The sequence below is a fragment of the Myxocyprinus asiaticus genome, chromosome 23, assembly GCF_019703515.2.
Source record: "Myxocyprinus asiaticus isolate MX2 ecotype Aquarium Trade chromosome 23, UBuf_Myxa_2, whole genome shotgun sequence".
NCBI classification, from domain to species: Eukaryota; Metazoa; Chordata; class Actinopteri; order Cypriniformes; family Catostomidae; genus Myxocyprinus; species Myxocyprinus asiaticus.
Genome location: NC_059366.1, coordinates 23653468 through 23674738, shown reverse-complemented (window position 1 = coordinate 23674738; position 21271 = coordinate 23653468). Strand labels below are relative to the sequence as shown.

Sequence of the window (21271 nt, the reverse complement as noted above, 5' to 3'; positions counted from 1 at the left end):
ATATGCCTGAAATTTAGGATGCCGTTTAACTACCAACTTCTTATGAATGTGCTCTCTTTGTTTATATTGCTGGTGCTTGACAGGGAATTTACTATATAATAGGATGCAGACAATGAGAAGATCCTCCGAATTAAATTGCACTTGACCCAGCCCATAAATGCTTTGCATGCCCAATTTCACCAAGCCCACTTGTGCCTAGAATTAGCGCATGCTTGCACAAAAATACCAAAACTTAATGGCCATACCCTCTGACTTTGTGCGTATGACTTTTCGCATAGCCCTGCGCTTAGCGCTAGTGCTCTTAAAATAGGGCCCTGCCTGTTTAAATAAAGTGGACCATTTAAAATAACATCTAAAAGCCACTATATACAAGGTGTTAAAAGATGTATCCCATGAATGTATACTCATCTCAAATTGTTGAAAATGTACTGATTTAATAGCACAGTAATACGCATATTCATTTGTTTAGCATGTAACCATCTCTCTGTTATTACTTTACTGGCAAAAAAAATGCTTAAGAATTAAGGAAACAATTTATTATTTTTGTTTAATATACTGTTTAATATAATTGTTATATTCCATAGTTCTGCATATTATTTCATGTTTGATAAAGTAAAATAATAATATCAAAGTGAAAATAGCATGTCATGATGCACTCAGTTCTGCAGATGAATATCTCAGAGTGATCACAGGCAAAGTCAAAATATGAGATTCATCTACACAGAAGAGCAGTGCTGAAACACAACTGACGTAAAATGTTCCTCCGCAAGTAGGAATGTTAATGATTGATAGAAAATCTATTAATTGTAGTTAATTATTTGATCGATTAAGCTTATTGATCGTCGATTAATTAATTTCAGAATAAATGTGTTCTGAAATCAAGCCAGACGTTGATTAGGCTGTCTATACAGTCCCCCGCCACTATATGAAATATTTTTAGTTCAATGTATTTTAATACATTTAGGCTGTATTTAGTACGAATTTGTTAATTGTTTAATTACAGTAATATATGCCAATACGTGCATTCCTTAAGTGTATTAATATAAATTATATTTAAATAATAGGCTACATGCACATATTATTTGGAATCCTCCATGTGCGTTTTGCAATATTAACGTTAATGATTAATCGATTAATTGATCATTAATTTCCACGACGATCGATTATAAATATGTCCAAAAATGTCTTGGTTACTGATGTAACCTCTGTTCCCTGATGGAGGGAACGAGATATTGTGTCGATGTAGTGACACTAGGGGTTTGATCTTGAGAGCCCCAATCACCTTTGCTTAAAATAGAAAAGGCCAATGAGAATTGGCGAGTGGAATTTGAATGCCACTCTCCGCCCCCGGACATATGGGTATAAAAGGAGATGGTGTGCACCACTCATTCAGATTTATGCTGAGGAGCCAAGAGAGAGTCCCGGCCATGTCAGGAGGGACACAACGTCTCGTTCCCTCCATCAGGGAACAGAGGTTACATCAGTAACCAAGACATTCCCTGTCTGTCACTCACTCGACGTTGTGTCGATGTAGTGACACTACGGGTTCCTATAGGAAACGTAGGCGCTGACACGTGTCACGAGGTACGGAAGAGTGGACACGGGCAAGCTGCTGCATGCCTCGCAGCAAGCGTTCAACCACGTCGTGACCTTCCAGCGAGTTAAGGTGTCTCCCTAGTCCCGTTAAGGAGGGAGGTGGTACTTTCCCAAGTAGGCTACCAGCGGTGCCTTTCCTGATTTGCTGTTAAGCAATTTCCCGCCGAGCACCTTCTAGAATAGTGCTGGGAAGTGCTCTTCCCTCTCCAGGAAGGAGAGCACTATGGAGACCACATCCTACCGGAGGGAGGTTAACATGTGGAGAATACCTCACATGGACTTACCAACGAGGAAGTTCACATACGGAATGATACCACAGGAGGACCCTATGTACAGAGAGGGTACGCAGCCACAGTGGCCGAGGCAGAGAAAGCTCTGGCGAGGGGAAACACAGTGTTCACCTAAGGGAAACCGAACAGCGGAAACTCATCATACGGGATTACCAAGGGGGAATCACCACGCATGGAGCACTGAGCCCCGAGCACACAGGCTCACCTGAAAAGGGGCACACCACGAGTGCCCCCAAGGGGCACGGCAAGTCCTGAGATTGGTATGCAAGAGAAATGGCATCCACAATCCAATGGGTTAGCCTCTGCTTGGAGAAAGCTTTCCCCTTCTGCTGTCCTCCAAAACAGACAAAGAGCTGCTCCGAGCATCTAAATCTCTGCGTGCAGTCCAGATAGATTTGCAGGGCGTGAACTGGACACAGCAACGACAAGGCCAGGTATTCCTCATCTGAAGGGAGAGCTTGCAGGTTCACCACCTGGTCCCGAAAAGGAGTGGTGAGAACTTTGGGCACGTAACTGGGCCGGGGTCTCAAGATCACGTGAGAGTGTGCCAGTGCGAACTCCAGGCATTCGCTGGTAACAGAGAGCGCCTGCAGGTTCCCCACCCTCTTGATGGAAGTGAGTGTCACCAGGAGGGCCGTCTTCAGAGATAAAGCTCCAGGGGCTCAAAGGGGGCTCTCTGTAGGGCAGGTAGGACCACAGAGAGATCCCAAGAGGGAATCAGGAGCGGTCTAGGAGGATTCAACCTCCTCGCGCCATTGAGGAACCTGTTGATCAGGTCACGCTGTCGTGAGGGCCTCCTGTCCAGTGTGTCATGGTAAGCTGCTATGGCAGCCACGTACACTTTCAGGGTGACAGCCGTCTCTTCAGTCCTTCCTGAAGGAAAGACAGCACAGACCCGACGGCGCATCTCTGTGTGTCTTCCCCATGGGAAGAACACCAGTTCGAAAAGAGACACCACTTCAAGGTAAACAGCCACCGAATCTTTCCCAAATCAGCTGGACAATGTGGGGGTGGAGTTTTTACCTTTACCTGCCATGAGAGCATGTCCGCTGCACGGTTGAGGATACCCGAAATGTGAGTGGCTCACAGCAACTTCAACGTCTGCTGACTCCAGAGGAGGAGGCAGCAAGCGAGTTGCAACATGCAACTTGAGCATACACCACCTTAGTGGTTTATGTATGCTACAGTCGCTGTGTTGTCGGTCCAGACCAACACATGCTTGCCCTGAATCAACGGCCAAAGACTCCGCAGGGCCAGCAATACCAGCAGCAACTCTAAGCAGTTGATGCTCTGCCAAAGGAGTCAGGGCCCTGTCCAGAATCCCGAGACTGCCTGCCCATTGCACACGGCACCTCAGCCCGAGTTCGAGGCATCTGTTGTGACCACGACGTGCCTTGAGACCTGCTCTAGGGAAAGACCTGCCTGTAGAAACACCAGGTCCGACCAAGGGCTGAAAGTCTGACGGCACTGTGGCATGATGGTCACATGCCGGGTGCCGTGGTGCCATGCCCATCTCGGGATTCGAGTCTGTAGCCAATGCTGAAGTGGTCTCATATGCATCAACCCAAGGGAGAACCGCCGCCAAGGATGGCATATGTCCCAGGAGCCTCTGAAATTGTTTCACTGGCACCGCTGCCTTCTGCCTGAAGGTCTTCAGGCAGGTCAGCACTGACTGGTCGTAAGATGTGCCTTGAGAGTGACCGAGTCCAACTCCATACCGAGAAAAGAGATGCTCTGCACAGGGGAGAGCTTGCTCTTCTCCCAGTTGACCTGAAACCCAAGTCAGTCGAGGTGCTGAAGCACAAGGTCCCTGTGTGCACATAATAGATCTTGTGAGTGAGCTAGGATTATCCAGTCATCGAGATAATTGAGAATGCGAATGCCCTTCTCCCTCAGCGGGGCCAGGGCAGCCTCTGTGACCTTGGAAAAAAGTGAGGGGACAGGGACAGACCGAAGGGGAGGACCTTGTACTGGTATGCTCGTCCCTCGAAGGCAAACCAAAGAAAGGGACTGTGTCAAGGAAGGATCGATACGTGAAAGTACGCGTCCTTCAGTTTGATGGAAAAAGGTGCCTTCCACGACTGCGCACTTCAGGGAAGAAAGGCAACGGGGCGGGGTGCAGCCGTGAGTCACGTTCCGAGCCCAGAAACCAATCATCCAGCCGCGAACCCTCAGGGCAGGGTGGAGGGTTCCACTTCAGCCCAATGCTCGCAGCTGCCCGGGCAAGCACGGCTGCCATCTCAGCGTCCGGCTCATCCTGTGCTCTACCGCCTGTGGGCGGGAGCTCAGAAGATCCGTCCGCTTCCGACAGCAGAAGCCCACCCTCTGATGATGCGACCGAAAGCTCATCCTCATCGCGAGCTGCGAACGACACATTAGATCCGCTCCGAGGCGGACCAACTGTATCGCTCGACAGCTCTTCCAGATAGAACGAGCGTGCTGGGGGATGGAAGTTCCGCGGGGGTTGAGCCGGCGGAAACGCTCCCATATCCACTTCCAGATCACCCGCGGTGCTTGCCGACCCAGCCGGCTGAGCATCAGACCAGGACGGAGCGGGTTGGGGAGCAGCCACGGTGGCTCCTCGCTTCATGAAGAAGGAAGTGAGCCGCGACCGCAACATTCTGATGGGCATGTTCTCACAGTGAGAACATAACCCTTCCACGAAAGCTGCCTCGGCATGCTGGCACCCCAAGCACTCGAGACAGATTTCATGGCTGTCTGGAGGGGAGAGAAAACGGCCATATCCAGTAGCGCAAACGCGGAAGGACATCTTTAAAAAGACGCCAAGCATTTGCGCGAGCTCTTTTAGAAGGAAATATACTCTTCTGAATATACTCTTTTAGCATCCGCAGACTCAGCCGCCGAAGCACCCAAGGGAAGCACAACAATTGCCTGTGCGAGGGTGACCTCTGATATGCGCCGTAAAATCCAGCAGCATAAGCGAAAGCTGAGAGGACAAACACAAGCATGCAATCGGCTCCGAAGAAAAAATCTGAATGAGTGGTGCACGCCATCTCCTTTTATACCCGTATGTCCGGGGGCGGAGAGTGGCATGCAAATTCCACTCGCCAGTCCTCATTGGCCTTTTCTATTTTAAGCAAAGGTGATTGGGGCTCTCAAGATTGAACCCCTAGTGTCACTACATCGACACAATGTCGAGTGAGTGACAGACAGGGAACTGACATCCCTATCCCTAAGTTACTTTCAATTTTATGTTTCAACCACAGATGGTGATAGAGAGACCAAATTTCTTTGTTGCAGCTTTAAAGGGATAGTTCACCCAAAACTTTTTAATTCTCTCATCATTTACCCACCCTCATGCCATCCCAGATGTGTATGACATTCTTTCTTCTGCAGAACACAAATTAAGATTTTTAGAAGAATATCTCAGCTCTGTAGATTCATACAATGCAAGTGAATGGTGACCAGAACTCAGAAAATGACAAGGCATAAAAGTATTCCATATGACTCCAGAGTTTAAATCTCAACTCTGTTAGTTCTCACAATGTAAGTGGTGATCAGACCTTTGTAGCTCTAAAAATCACATAAAGCAAACATAAAAGTAATCCATATTACTCCAGTGGTTAAATCTATCTTCAGAAGCGATATGATAGGTGTGGGTGAGAAACAGATCAATATTTAAGTCCTTTTTTACTATCAATCTCCACCTTTGACAGATCAAAGTTTAAAGGGATAGTTCACCCAAAAATAAATATTCTCTCATCATTTGCTCACCCTTATGCAATCGCAGATGTGTATGACTTTTTTCTGCAGAGCACAAACAAAGATCTTAGCTTTGTAGGTCCATACAATGAAAGTGAATGGTGATCAGACCTTTGTAGCTCCAAAAATCACATAAAGCAAACATAAAAGTAATCCATATGACTCCAGTGGTTAAATCTATCTTCAGAAGCTATATGATAGGTGTGGGTGAGAAACAGATCAACATTTAAGTCCTTTTTTACTCTAACTCTCCACTTTCACATTCACTTTCAAATGTGAAAGTGAAACTAAACAGGCACCACATGTGACTCTCAGATGTGAATGTGGAAGTGGAGAGTTAGAGTTAAAAAAGGACTTAAAGTGATAGTTCATCCAAAAATGAAAATTCTCTCATCATTTACTCACCCTCATGCCATCCCAGATGTATATGGCTTTCTTTCTAGTGCAGAACACAAGTTATGATTTTTAGAAGAATATTTCAGCTCTGTAGGTCCATACAATGCAAGTGAATGGGTGTCAAAAAGTTGATGCTCCAAAATGCGCAAAAAGTCATCATAAAAGTAATCCAAACGACTCCAGTGTTTTAATCCATATTTTCAGAAGTGATATGATAGGTGTGGGTGAAAAACAGATTGATATTTAAGTCCCTTTTTGCTTGAAATTCTTCTCTCTGCCCAGTAGGGGGCGTATGCATGAAGAATGTGAATCATCAAAAACACAAGAAGAAGAATGTAAAAGTGATCTGTTTCTCACCCACACCTATCATATCGCTTCTGCAGATATTGATTTAACCACTAGAGTCTTATGGATTACTTTTATGCAGACTTAAGTGATTTGTGTAGTTTCAACATTTTGGCACCCATTCACTTGCATTGTATGGACCAAAACAGCTGAGAAATTCTTCCAAAAGTTTTCACAGCTGTGTATAGAGTCAAAGTCTCCTGGCTTGGCCGTCACAGGCCCCAGCATTTGATGATCAGGACAACATACAGACAGAGGGAGTGGGACATGGGACATGGCACATGCACAGCATCAACCACAGCTCGAGCCAGAAAAAAAAGCCTTTGTGCACAGCATGGATGTTGCAGAAGGACAGATGGGACAATGATAATGAATTTCACACTTGGGCTACAAAGCAGTGCGTAATGAAAAGTCTCTCATTAGGCTTTTGATATAGAATGACGGACAAAGCTCATAAGGCACACAAAGATTTATTTTGTGAGTAATAAGAATAAAAATGGACCAGACTGAGATTTGGCATACTGAATTTTGGGGCCTAGGTGTACAGCTCAGTTTGTGAAATATAAATGTATGTATACTACTGACTATATTTGTATGTTTAATATCACACAAGCAAGAGTGATGTTGTACTAAATATCAGCATGGTTTTGATTAGATTATTACAGGTATTGCTTACATACAGTACAAAAGCATGATTGAGGGTGTATTGTTTCTTTTATGTATACCAGTGGTTTTCAAAAATGGTAAGTGTGATTTTATAAAGGCAACATATGTTAAATAAAATATTTGGTTCTTTTAGGTTGGTTATTTTCTATAAATCATCGAACCAATTCAAAAAATTAGTCGGAGTGCATTAACATTAACATTTACATTACTTTTATTAATTTAGCAGATGCTTTTATTCTAAGCGACTTACAAAATGAGGACGAATACAACATAAGCAGTAATTCATTAGTAAATCAGTCTGCATCAAAATTAGTTTTAAAAATTAATATCCTGCAACCACAAATTAATGGCACGATCACAGAAAAGTAATGGAAATTTAAATAGTCAAATAGTGTGGAAACCATGTTAATATTCTCACTGTACTAAAACCACAAGAAATAATTAAAATATTATCTGGAATTATTTACTTTTTTATTAGTTACATTGTTTCTCAGTACAGTTTCAAGTACAATGTTAATCTTTTTCCTTTTTTTTTTTTTTTTATTCACATAACCCAGTTTGAAAACCTATCATATGCAACAGTTCTAAGCAAGAGGTTAATAATGTAACTTACATTTCGCCAACAGAAAATAGTCCTAAACGAGTGTCAACAAGCAACACACAGATTGTCTGAAATGCCACCAACACAGATAACACAGAGTGATACAAACGTGTGAAGTGTCCTAGTGCTGTTATACTGAATATCATCACTCTTGGAACACTTGTTTAATCAGGTTAGAGGACCAGAACTAACTATTGTATAATTGTTTACATAACTCTAGGCCTATAGCCTAAGTTGCTATACTGTATGTTATGCACACAAAACATACACTCAATGAACACAGTGTAAAGCATTATAAACAAAGATATTTAGCTCTATGAACATCTCTATGGCCGACAACTTGTCAATAATATTCGAACCAATGGAGATTTCTGGAGTCACACTTGGAATGCAGACAGAAGCAACTGTTTCAGACCTCTCAGTTATGTGGCTGGTGCCTGATAATTTTGTCAGGGGATGTCAACTATTCCACCACACCTAAAAACAGCTCTGTGATAATCCAGACATTTCAAGTGCTTCCCTAATGGTGGCCAAAATGGCAGGATGATGGAGGACCCTAAATCTCAGTGTTGAGCAATACCACGAGCAAAGCCTTTATAAAGAATGCCAGGCCCATGCTACCGCAAAGCCATGCACATTTACATGCATTCACACACACACACACACACACACACACACACACCACACACGCACACAAACACACTTGGGCTTTACACATTCTTGAAAGGTTACAGTTCACAATGATTTGGGGGGAAAAAAACAATATTAAAATGTTATCTGTTGATACATCATCTCGATATTCATAATGTGTCCTAGCTATGTGTTAGCAAATATCTAAAGCGACAGTACACCCAAAAAGGAAAATTATCTCATCATTTACTCACCCTCATGCCATTCCAAATATGTATAACTTTCCTTCTTCTGCAGAACACAATCAAGATTTTTAAAGAATATGTCAGCTCTGTAGGTCCATACAATACAAGTGAATGGGTGCCACAATTGTGATAAAAAAGCACATATAGCCATCATAAAAGTAATCCATTTGACTCCAGTGTTTTATTTATATTTTCAGAAGTGATATGATAGGTGTGGGTGAGAAACAGATCAATATTTAAGTCATTTTTTGCTTGAAATTCTTCTCCCTGCCCAGTTGGGGGCGGTATGCATGAAGAATGTGAATCACTAAAAACACAAGAAGAAGAATGTAAAAGTGATTTGTTTCTCACCCACACCTTTCATATAACTTCTGAAGACATTGATTTAACCACTGGAGTCCTATGGATTACTTTTATGCTGACTTATGTGATTTTTGAAGCTTCAAAATTTTGGCACCCATTCACTTGCTTTGTATGGATCAAAAGAGCTGAGAAATTCTTCTAAAAATCTTAATTTGAGTTCTGCAGAAGAAAGAAAGTCATACACATCTGGGATGGCATGGGGGTGAGTAAATGATGAGAGAATTTTCATTTTTGGGTGAACTATTCCTTTACAGTGATAAATCAGTCAAAATGAAAATTCTGTTGTTATTTACTGCGGGAACAAGTTGTTCTAATCCCATTTGACATTTTTCTTCTTTGGAACACAAAAGGAGATGTTAGGCAGAATGTTGAGGACTTTGTGACTCAGTCACCACTCACTTTCATTGAAAACAGATGCAAAGAAAGTGAATGGTGATTAAGACTAACATTCTGCCTATACCATCTCCTTTAATGTTCCATGGAAGAAAGTCATACGGGTTGGAACAACATGAAAGGGAGTAAATGATGAGATAATTTTCATTTTTGTGTGAACTATCCCATTGAACACAGCCATATAATTTTAACATTGTCTCTGAATGTGATCTGCATTCAAACTATGAATTTTCATCAGGCAAACATCATCCCAACACTGACCTCATGCCAGCTGGTCTGCAATCTGTCAAATCAGCAAGAGGTGAAAAGAAAAATCTATCAGCATCACACAAACTGAACCATAGTCTGCACAAGTTCTTGTTTGCATTAACATGCTGCTTTGTGCACACAGACCTTGAAATTTATAGCACTAACAAAACATTCAGACTCACACACACTCCCAAGTAGCACTCAAAACCACACGAACGGGGTTTACGGAAAGTAAGGGGGAAGATGACTGTTGCTAAGCAACACGGGGTAGCATTAACACAATGTGGATGTGTCTGGTACTAACATCCTGTCAGAGACTCCTCAATCATGGTGGAGTTGATGTATGTTTACAATATAAAAAAAACATCATGCAGAATCAGTGCTCTGTATTTAATGGGAAATCAATAAAACAACTTTATCTATTACTGGACAGTCATGATTGAATCATATCACAAAGCATTTGAAATCACAATGATGCATTAGAAATTGCACCGATTTGCTGGGGAATCTTTTTTACAATCATTAAGATTCATCTGTGGGGGCGTCTGACAAAGATCATATAACACATAACTTCATAATTAGGCCAGAGTACGTACAGTATAACTAGTTGTAAAACAAATAAGAAAATACTATTAATATGGTAATCCCCTCAATCCCATGGGTGTGAGTGGCTCAGGGGCTCCATACATAAACATGAATGGGAAGCCTGAAATTGTAATCCCACTCATAGCTCTTCCTCTGTCCACTGTCCACTTCTGGAGCTGATTGCTTTATTCTAGCTGCTGTTATACGTGTATGTCTGCCCTTGCTCTCTAACCCATTCCTGGCTGTGTGTATCCAATTTGAGTGAGCAATTTACAAAACATGCCTAAAGCATACAATGACAAATAAAAGGGTTAATTTTTGGTTTGCAAGTGTTTGAAATAGCAGTGAAATGTGAAGTGGTAGCACATTATGTGCAGTCAAATCATGCTTGGGTATTACTGCGGTGCTTGAAGAAAGGCTTTGGCTGACTTTACTAACATGTAGAATTATCAGTGCTTATAGGCCTACTTCAAACTCCTGAAATATCAGGGCCAAAAGATCTATTTTGAAACAAGTTGTAACAACCTTATGATCCACAGGTCTTAGAAGGGCACAAATGCAACAAGTATTATAGTTTGTCCATTCATTCTCAAGACAAATCATTTAAACATTTAAACAGTGTTTCACAACTAATCTGTTGGGTGCCTGTTCACCACACTAGACAGTAATATGATTCTACACCAAGGTTATAAAATATTAACCACCCAACACAAATTATTCATTATCTTTGTAAGGAGACTGCTTCCAAAGACGATGGCAGGAACTTCACCCAAATGTTGCAGTCTCTCCCCTGCTTAAGAGTTGAATGGCATTCACTTCCCCTTTACTGAAATACTATCACCTGTGCCAGAGGAAGATGATAACATCACTGTATATCAGGCACAGGTGTTGAGTTGAAACATCTATAAACATAGATATATATTTTCAAAAGAGTGCAGGTTTTAAGGTTTGAGATTTCTCTATTTGTACAGTGCCATCCTCTTGCTGATGTGCTTTTACTTGCATTACAACTACATTACAATGACACAATTGTAATAAACATACAGTTTCATAAGGTATACTCATTTGCTCATATTAATAATTGTGGAAACAATATCTAGTGGAGGAAAATGAACAATGCAATGCAACATTTATCAACTCTAAACTAAGCATTCTGACAATTTTACAACACTTTTCTATAGGTTATTATAGCAGCATACATCAATCTACTATCAAATGCCACTTAACTAATTTTAAAGCAGGAAAACATCCATTGTTATAGACTTCAAATTACTGCAATGTCCAAAATTTTAAGTGTTTTACAGTAAATAATAATCATCAATATATTACTAAATAAAAAAGTGATAATTTTCTAAAATAGATCCCAGCATTGTTCTACTGTCAGCATATTAAGTGTAAACATCTGCATTCCTTTCCAAAGAGCACAAGAAAGCTAAAACACTACTTTTCTATCACTTAAATAAAGTTAGCAATTATTTTTTCCCAAAATGGTGCTTAATTTCAGTCTCCTTTTAACTTCTCCCCTGTGATATCTTCCTACAGCAATGCTGGGTTTTCAACACACCGTAAAAATTACAGCATTTGCATATTTGCACAAATCTTTCTGGTTTACAAACAGTTCTACAGTCTTGATAGAACAGCCCTCAAAGTTAACCTCTTCTTTGTCCATAACATTTTGCACAAACCACACAAATATTACCATCTCCACTGATCCCACACATCCTCTTTATGATAAAGTGACAGTGTTATGACAAATCTGACAAATAATTTCCCACACATGTACAGTTCATGTTAAGAAGAGGGGATTTATTTAATTAGTTAAGATATATGTTTTTTTTCTTTTCTTCTTTCTTTTTAGGAATATTCCAGGTCAAGGGTGCAATGCAATTTAAGCTCAATCGACAGCATTTGTGGCATAATATTGATCACCACATAAATTAATTTCGAATAAATAAAAAAATATATGGGTTACAGTAAGGGACTTGCAATGGAAGTGAATGGGGCCAATATGTAACATTAAAATACCTACTGTTTCAAATTTATAGCCACAAGATGTAAACAATATGTGCATTAACATGATTTTGTATGATAAAATTTTTTTGGTGTAAGTTACATCCAGTTTTACTACTTCGTTGCCATTTCGATCTAACTCTGCAAACCTTACAACCCTAAAAGGAGCGGAAAAAACAACGATTTAAACTCTTTCAAAATTATTTGAACTTTACAGCTCAAATAATACACCAGCTTTTACAGAAAATTAATCTAAGTGCTTTTATAAAATTATAAACTTCACATTTCTGCCTTTAACCCCTCCATTGTAAGTGCCTCACTGTAACCTCAATTTTATATTTATTTTTAAAGGAAAGGAGGGATGTCTAAATTATTTTTGTGGTAATCAACATCATGCCACAAATGCTGTCGATCGAGCTAAAGTTGTATTGAACCTGAAATATTCTTTTTAAGAATTCTAGAACGTTGTTTAAAAGAAATCGAAGTTTTTAAGAATTATTTTAGGGGATTTTAAAATGTTGGTTAATGTGTGGTATCAAAGTCAGTTTATTCTGGCAAGTTTACACACATTCTGCCGCATAAACCGCATTCCATCTCATCCTAACATTTACACCTCTAGTCTCTCATTCATGTTTTTAAACACAGGCAGGCATGCTATTGCACTGTGCCACCGAGTGCTGGATAAACTGCCTGATGTGTCCTGTTTGATGTTTCACTCCATCTAAAATGCAATGGATTCAAATAAAGTCTCGTATAACTGTCCATTCCCTGGTCCGCACATCGAGTGAATCCTGTTCCTAATTTGGATGTCAAGTGCAGCACACAGATGAGCAGAGCTCTTTTGGCAAATCACATAGGCTACAGCACTTTCCTCGCTGAATACAAATAGACGGAATCTTCATCACATCTCCTTCCACTGACACTCTCAAGTTGGCCTTGAGCTTCGTAACATATTTCAATAAGAATCGCCATTCTCACATTTTCAAAACATACATCCTTCAATATGTCAATTATTACACTACATATAATAATAATAACAACAACACTAGTGCTCAACTGAAAGACTAACCCACTTCTGCAAAGCACTGCAAATTGTTCTGTAATGGATGGCCGCTGCGGTTACAATAAGCCCTGGGACAAATAACATAGTAAACACGCAAACATTCAGTTTCAGTTAAATATTATTCAGGCATTCAAATATTGAGAACATGAGTATGCGGCGTGTAATCCTCACCTTTCCAAGGAAGCAGTCCAGGTTTCCGTATTGATAATGCTGCTGCTGCACGTTGCACAATTGAGTGACCGTCACTGCACGCAGCGAGCCCGTGCGTGGAGCCTCTCGCGCTGTCATTACAGTACACTACGAGCTCTGCACTCACTGGAGCGGAGAGGGGCGTTCCGCACTGGTACATACGTCTTTACATCGCACAATAACGAAACTTAAAGTATATATATATATAGTTAAAATGTATTACAGTATATATTTAAAGTCCATTCAATCGCATTATAAATTACAATTATATGTTTTTTATTATATATTTTAAGCAAGACCGCATGAATAATTTCCTATTATTACAGCAGGCCTACCCAATATAGCTAATTTCTACATCAACCAAATACATCCTTATCGGTTTATTCCCCAATACTGAAGTCTATAGGTAAACTACACTAAAAGCGAAACAGACCAGTTTTTCAATTTGAGAATATAGTACAAATCATATTTTTTAAATAAAACATCTCATATATTATTACTTTGACAATAAAATAATACTCTTTCTGTTGCAACAAACGTCTCGGATACGTACAACCTCGGTTCCCTGAGACGAAGGGAACGAGACATTGCGTTTATTAAAGCATATGGGGAGTTCCTTCTTACATTACCTAGCTGAAACCTCTCTACAATAACGCCAATATTCTAATATTGGCTATGGTGTTTGAGCCCCGCCTGTTTTGGCACGAAACTGTCTGCTATAAAAACAGGTGCACAAACAACATTTCCTCAGAATTTCTGACTGAGAACAAGGAGCGCATCACTCGTGCCTCAAGAACTCTGAGTCCTGTAGTGTGGCTAGCGTTCGCATGTCTTGTTCTATTCGTTTCAGGGAACCGAGGTTACGCATGTAACCGAGAAGTTTCCTTATTTGACATTGCGTTTATTAATGCATATGGAGAACAGAATCCCATCACGCCGCACTACACGACATAACCTCCCAGAAAGTAAGTATGATGCCGCAGTCTCGTGGGACGGCGACCGACATGAGTATGCCACAGTGAGTGACCCTCGTGTTGGACCAGGAGGGGAGCACTCAGAATTAATACATGAATTATAGTCATATAGTATTAATTAACTCCTTCACGAACCCAGTCGGGGAGGGATTTCTTTATAATGTAAGTGCTTGTAACTTATGGTAAATTACAATGGCCTGAATGCAGGCAGTTTTGTAAAAAGATGGGGAGCTCGTCCTTAAAGGGAGGAGCATAAGTATATATATTTGGCCAATGAATAGCAAGCTCTCTAAACAGAGAGGACTTGTGAAGAAAGAGACTTTATGTCTAGGTTATAAAACCTTGCAAATGTGTTTTGAGAAGACCATCCTGCTGCAAAACATATGTCTTGTAAGGACACACCATTCGTCCATGCCCATGAGTAGGCCATGCCTCTAGTTGAGTGTGCTTTAACATCAATTGGGCAAGTCTTACCCTATACAACGCATTAGCCAGGGCAATTGCATCGACAATCCAGTGAGAAAGTCTTGGAGACAGACATTCCTTTTGTGCATTCTCCATACCATATAAAGAGCTGATCAGACAGACTGAACTGGCGTGTACGCTCAACGTATGCGTTCAGCGCCCGTACAGGGCATAACAAATGCAATGATTGTTCCTCATCCGAATTAAATGGAGGAGGGAAGAAGGCCTGAAGGTGAACCACCTGCGCTCTGAAGGGCATGGTTAGGACCTTAGGCACATAGCCTTTTCTGGGTTTGACAATGGCTTTTGAAAGACTAGGGCCAAACTACAGACATGAATTGTCGATTGATAGTGCTTGCAGGTCACCGACCCGTTTTACTGAGGCCAGATCCAGCAGTAGTACAGTCTTAACGAAGAGCAGGCGCAAATCAAATTTAGGACTACAGTTAAGTCTCAAGTTGGAGGTGGGTTTAATCATCTTGCTCCTTTAAGGAACTTTATGATTAAATCATGCTTGCCTATAGTGGTGCCGGCTTCATGTGAGTGATACGCAGATATAGTCGCCACATACACTTTGAGCATTGAGTCCTGCTTCTAATCGCTCTTGAAGAAATATGAGAATTTCATGTATGGGGCAGTTTACTAGGTCTTTGCCATGTGAGAGACACCAATCAGTGAACACATTCCATTTTAGCAAGTAGAGGCATCTCGTGGACGGCGCTCTGGCCTGTAAAATGGTGTTCATGACTGAATGTTTCAGTTCAGGTGTGTTTAGCGCGCTCTGTTCAGGGGCCACACATGCAGGTTCCACAGCTTGGGCTGGGGATACCAGATCAGCCTGAGAGAGGAGATACCTACTCAGCAGTATTTCCCATGGCAAGCTGTACAGCATCTCCATCATTTCCAGAAACCATGGCTGGTTGGGCCATTTCAGCGCAACCAATAGAATTGTTTCCCTGTCCTCTCAGACTTCGCATATGACAGAGTGAATCAGGCACACCGGGGGAAACGCATATTTGTGATTCGCTGGCCATTTGTAAGCCATTGCATCCGCTCCCAGTGGGGCTTGGGACTTTGAGTACCAGAGGGGACAGTAAGTATTCCCCACTGAGGCAAATAGATCAATTTCTGCTTTGCCGAATATTTCCCAAATACTCAATACAGTTTGAGGATGAATTCTCCATTTACCTGGTATCACCCCACATATGTCGCTCTCAGGGAGAGGAGATGATGCTTGCTCCATAGGAGGAGGTGACGCGTCACTCTCAACAGTGGCGGTAAATGAATTCCACCTTGGCGGTTTTTCATGTTGTCTGAGCGAACCAGGACAGTTTGCTATTTCTGACTGAAAAGCCTTTAAGGCTAGGAATACAGCCGATAGCTCTAGGCGGTTGATGTGCCACACTTTCTTTGCACCTGTCCAGGTGCCGAAAGTCGGGCATCAATCTCACACTGCCCCCCCAACCTGTGTTGGAAGCATCCGTAGTCACTACCACAACCTGCCCCAGTGTGACACCTCGCTGGTAAAAGGCAGGAGCTGTCCAGGGTGCTAAAGCAGCTATTCAGCTGCGGGATATAGTGATGTGCGTGCACCCTTGGCTCCAAGCATGCCATGGCACATGGCACTTGAGCCGGCACTGAAGAGGTCTCATGTGTAAGAGACCTAATGACGGTGGATGCCACCGCCATAAATCCCAATGCTTTTTGAAACAGCTTCAGTGGAAGTTCTACACTGTAGAATGGCCTGAACGCACTCACTCTTGAGGTGAGTGCGCCCGCTCGTGGAGTCGAGGCGGACTCCCCAAAAAGAGATTTGTTGGCTGGGGGAGAGCATGCTCTTCACCCAGTTCACATTGAGGCCCAAGCTGTTTAGATGTTGAAGCAGGAAGTCTCTGTGCTGGCATAACAGAGCCTCTAATTGTGCCAGTAACAGCCAATTGTCGAGGTAGTTCAAGATGCGCATGCCACTCAGTTTCAGAGGGGTGAGAACCGCATCGATGCACTTTGTGAATGTGTGAGGAGCCAGAGACAGTCCGAAGGGCAGAACTTAGAATTTATACAGTGTTCCCTCAAATACGAATCTCAAAAAAATACTGTGATGTCATACAATTTGGATATGAAAGTACGCATCCTTCAGATCTATCAAGGCAAACCAATCGTGTGGGTGTACATGTGATAAGATCCGTTTCTGAGTAATCATTTTGAATGGGCGCTTTGTGAGTGCACTATTTAAATGTCACGGATCCAGGATCGGTCAAAGACTGCCATCTTTCTTTGGGACAAGAAAATAACGTCTGTAAAACCCTTTTTGGGCTGGACAATTTGGCACAGCCTCTATCGCGCTTTTCACGAGGAGATTGTGTATTTCGGCTCGTAACACTGGCGCGTCTTCGGACCGCGGAAGACAGAACGCAGTTGAAACGGTGTGGCCGGCATGCAGATTGGATCATATAATCATGTTCGATTGTTTTTTGCACCCATTCTGAAATACCCGTTAGGGATAGAGGGCAATTTGGTTTGCTCACCGTATGATATAACGCGTCGCTCACCATAGGGAAGCGGTTGCGCATAATGTGTGTGCTTTGAAGAGGAAAAGGGCTCTTTATTGGAAATGTGTGAGCATCTCGTGCATTTGCAAGGAGTACTGTATTCTTTTTTACATTCATTGCATTTTTTTTTTGCAATTATTTGAGTGCAAGATTAAGATTAAGATTTTTTGTGATTAACATTTTTATTAATTTTCAAAACAAAGAAAAACAAAACATATATACAGTGATTCAACATTAACACCCACTACTTCCCCTCCCCAATCAAGAACCCCACTCCAAACGAACATCCCAGTGGTCTTACATAAGTACACACATTTACAGAGAATAAAATAATATATATATATATATATATATATATATATATATATATACACACATACACATACATACACATACATACATACACATATACATACATATACACCTATAATAAACATACAACTCTAAACTATACCTCTCTCTCCACAGACCCACTGCGAGAGCCCCCCAAAAACGTCAAATATCTACCCCATTTCCCAATAAAAGAGTCCCATATCCCCAGCCTTCTACATGATACCTCTTCGAAGGCTGCCACCCTTCCCATCTCTTCGCACCACTCCCGAATTGAGGGTGCTCCCACTGACTTCCAACCCCTTAAAACAATCTGGGTTGGAAGTCATCGCACTAGTGAGGATCCAATTGTTTATGTATTTATCACCTACGTCGATGACCGCCCCATCACCCAAAACACAGAGTCTGGGGCAAAACGAAATCCGAATGCCCAACACGTCACACAGAACACTCTGTACCTTCAACCAAAATTCCTGAATCTCAGCGCACCACCAAAAAACATGGGCCATGTCTCCTTCCTCTGATTGGCATCGCCAGTAGGTGGGTGTGTCTTTAAGACCAAGCCTATACAATTTAGAGGGGGTCCAATAGAACCAATGTAAAATCTTGAATTGTATAAGGTACACCCTTGCATCTCTTGATGCAGTTTTTATGTTTTTTTAAAATCCTAGCCCATTCTCTCTCCTCCAATTCCAGGTTTAAATCTTTCTCCCATAATCTCTTGAGAGTGGTTGAGACTCCGTCCCCCAGACTCTGAATTAATAAGGAGTAATCCACTGATGCCTCATGGCCCTTTCCAAAAGCAGAAATCACCACTCCTAGAGTATCTGCTGCTTTAGGGGGGTGTATGCTACTCCCAAAAATAGTAACATTAACCTTCCCAATCATCGATAAATGTAATGATCCCACCTGTCTACAACGCTCGAAAACCGTTTTATTAAAGGGTCAAAATTAACTCTGAATCAGACAAATTTGTTGGGAATAAAATACCCAAATACTTAATGCCCTGTTTGGGCCACTGGAAGGCACCTGGCTGGAAGGCCGTTACTGGACAGTATGCTGTCAAAGCCAAAGCTTCGGATTTAGACCAATTGATTTTGTATCCTGAGAACTTGGAAAAGGAATTAATAATTCTGTGGAGGCAAGGCATGGATCTAGTAGGGTCGGAGACAAATAATAAAATATCATCTGCATAAAGCAGAAGCTTATGCGGCCCCGAATAAATCCCACCTGATCTATATGTATAAGAGATGTCATAACTTTACTTAATCGGTTAGCCAAAATTTTAGACAGAATTTTTACATCTAGCTGGATCAGGGTAATTGGAAGGTAACTTTTACACTCGCTCGGATCTTTGTCCTTTTTAAGAATCAGACTGATCCGGGCTGGTTGGTGGAAGCTTTCCATTCTTTAATGATTCAGTATAAACTTCTAACAAAAGTGAAGCCAGTTCTGTAGCATAAGATCTAAAAAATTCAGCGGCAAAACCATCTGGCCCTGGAGCCTTACCAGTAGGTAGGGACTTGATTACCTCGTCAAGTTCTTCCAAGGTTATCTCAGAATCAAGAGAGTTTTTTTGCTCATTCGTCAGTTTAGGGAGTTATAATGGTTCCACAAAGTTTCTAATATCTTCATCAGTAGACAAAGACATGGAACTATAGAGATCAAGATAGAATTCTTTAAAAGCATTATTAATATCAATGGCTGAGGTAAACATTTCACCACCAGTAGATTTCACTGAGGGAATAGTAGAAAAAGACTCTCTCTGCTTTATATATCTAGCCAAAAGCTTCCCTGCTTTGTCCCCTGACTCAAAGTATGACCGTCTTGCCCTGAATAACCAAAACTCCACTTTCTGCGACAAAATAGTATTATACCTGTATTTCAATCGGGTCAATTCTCTGAGGCCATCAGATGACATACGGCGCTTCAGCTCTGCCTCGGCACTTTTAATATTTCCTTCCAACTCCACAAGTTCTCGTGCTTTGAATTTTTTGATAAATGAGGCATACTGTATGATTCGACCCCTAAGAACCGCCTTAAGTGCCTCCCAAGCCACGCCCACAGAGGATACCGAGGACCATTTAGACACTGATTTCAGTCTTTAACATTTGTTGAAAATCAGGATTTTGCAAAAAGGATACATTAAAGCGCCAATTATATGATTTCCTTTTCTCTGTATGTGGCAATATCTCTAAACTCACCAGGGCGTGATCTTAGACTAAGATATTTCCAATTGAGCAATCAACAACAGATTAAATGAGGGACTTCGATATAAATAAATATATATTCTAGAGTAAATCTTATGAACTGATGAAAAAAATGTATAATCCCTAGATGGGTTCAAAAGTTGCCAGATATCTACAAGACCAAGATTTTTACACACCCTGTGAAGTGTCAATGTAGCTCTAGGGGGTTTACACACTTTTCCTTCACTGTGATCAAGGACTGAATCCATCAAAATATTAAAGTCCCAATATTATATCATGAGGGGTGCCAGCGGTTTGCAACATCCCTTCAAGATCTATAAAAAAGCCCTGATCATCAACGTTAGGTGCGTAAATATTAGCCAAAATCAACCTTTGCCGCTGAATTTCTCCTAACACAACAATGACTCTTCCTAATTTATCTTTAATCTGTTTGAGACATTTGAATTGTAGATGTTTATTAATCAATATAATGACTCCCCTGCTCTTACTTGAGCCAGCACTAAAGAAAACATGCCCACCCTATATCTTCTCAAATTTTTCAGCTTCTTGCAGGGAAAGATGCATTTCTTGAAGAAACACTATATCATATTTCTTGCACTTAAGAACAGAAATAACCTTCCTTCTTTTTTATGGGGTGCCCCAACCCATTTACATTCCATGTGGAGAGATATAACCCATTCACATTAACATTTGACATATTGATATAATAAAAAATAAAAAAAATGAGTGTGTCAAAAACAAAATTATACAGACCACATTCCCCATTAATGCAACAATCAAACCCCGAACTTCCCCCAGAACAAAACATACAGAAAAAAGAAAAACGTACGCATTAACCCCGCGCATGACAGCGCCAACCAGCAACAATCCCTCTAAACTCAAAAGGTCCATGTACGCCTACGAGAGCCCCCGCGACAACTTTGCCATCGGATTGCTCGAGTCCGGTGCTTCTGCACAAATTTTGTGAGGCACAATTACAATAACAGAAAATACTTTGTAAAACATACCCCAGCCAACAGGCAGAATAACAGAAAAAACATGTAGATTAATTCACAGAACTGTCTTGAAGGTGTGTTCCTCCTCAAAATAAACTCCAGCAGATATAAAACCGTTCAGTGTCCTCGGACAGACAAACAATTGTTCAGTGAACTGGCTGTTATGAGTGCAGCAGATGAGGTAATCATTCTACTAGGAGGCATAAGCACAAAGAACAAACATATTTAACCACAACTGTCCCGAAGTAGTGTAATTCAACAAAACAAGCTCCAGCTGTTAGGCAGAGCCAGCGTGAAAAACAAAACTGGCATCCCGGTTCCTCGGATGATCAAGAGCCAAACTAACACAGAGGCCGCGCGCAAAAAAAACAAAACAAAAAAAAAAACACCATAACTTACTCAGC

General features: G+C 41.4%; 1 protein-coding gene across 4 annotated transcripts in view; it reads right to left on the bottom strand.

Annotated features, from left to right (window-relative positions):
• LOC127414054 (sorbin and SH3 domain-containing protein 1-like) overlaps window positions 1–13677 on the bottom strand; it is a 70120-nt gene extending 56443 nt beyond the window's left edge. The window contains exon 1 of one of the 4 annotated variants that reach the window (XM_051651746.1): window positions 13327–13677. In XM_051651746.1, coding sequence (XP_051507706.1) covers window positions 13327–13443 — 117 coding nt within the window. In that variant the 5' untranslated portion in view covers window positions 13444–13677. The remainder of the gene's footprint in view (window positions 1–13326) is intronic. The other 3 variants (XM_051651744.1, XM_051651743.1, XM_051651745.1) reach the window with 3 other exon arrangements.
• Between the last annotated feature and the right edge of the window lie 7594 nt (window positions 13678–21271).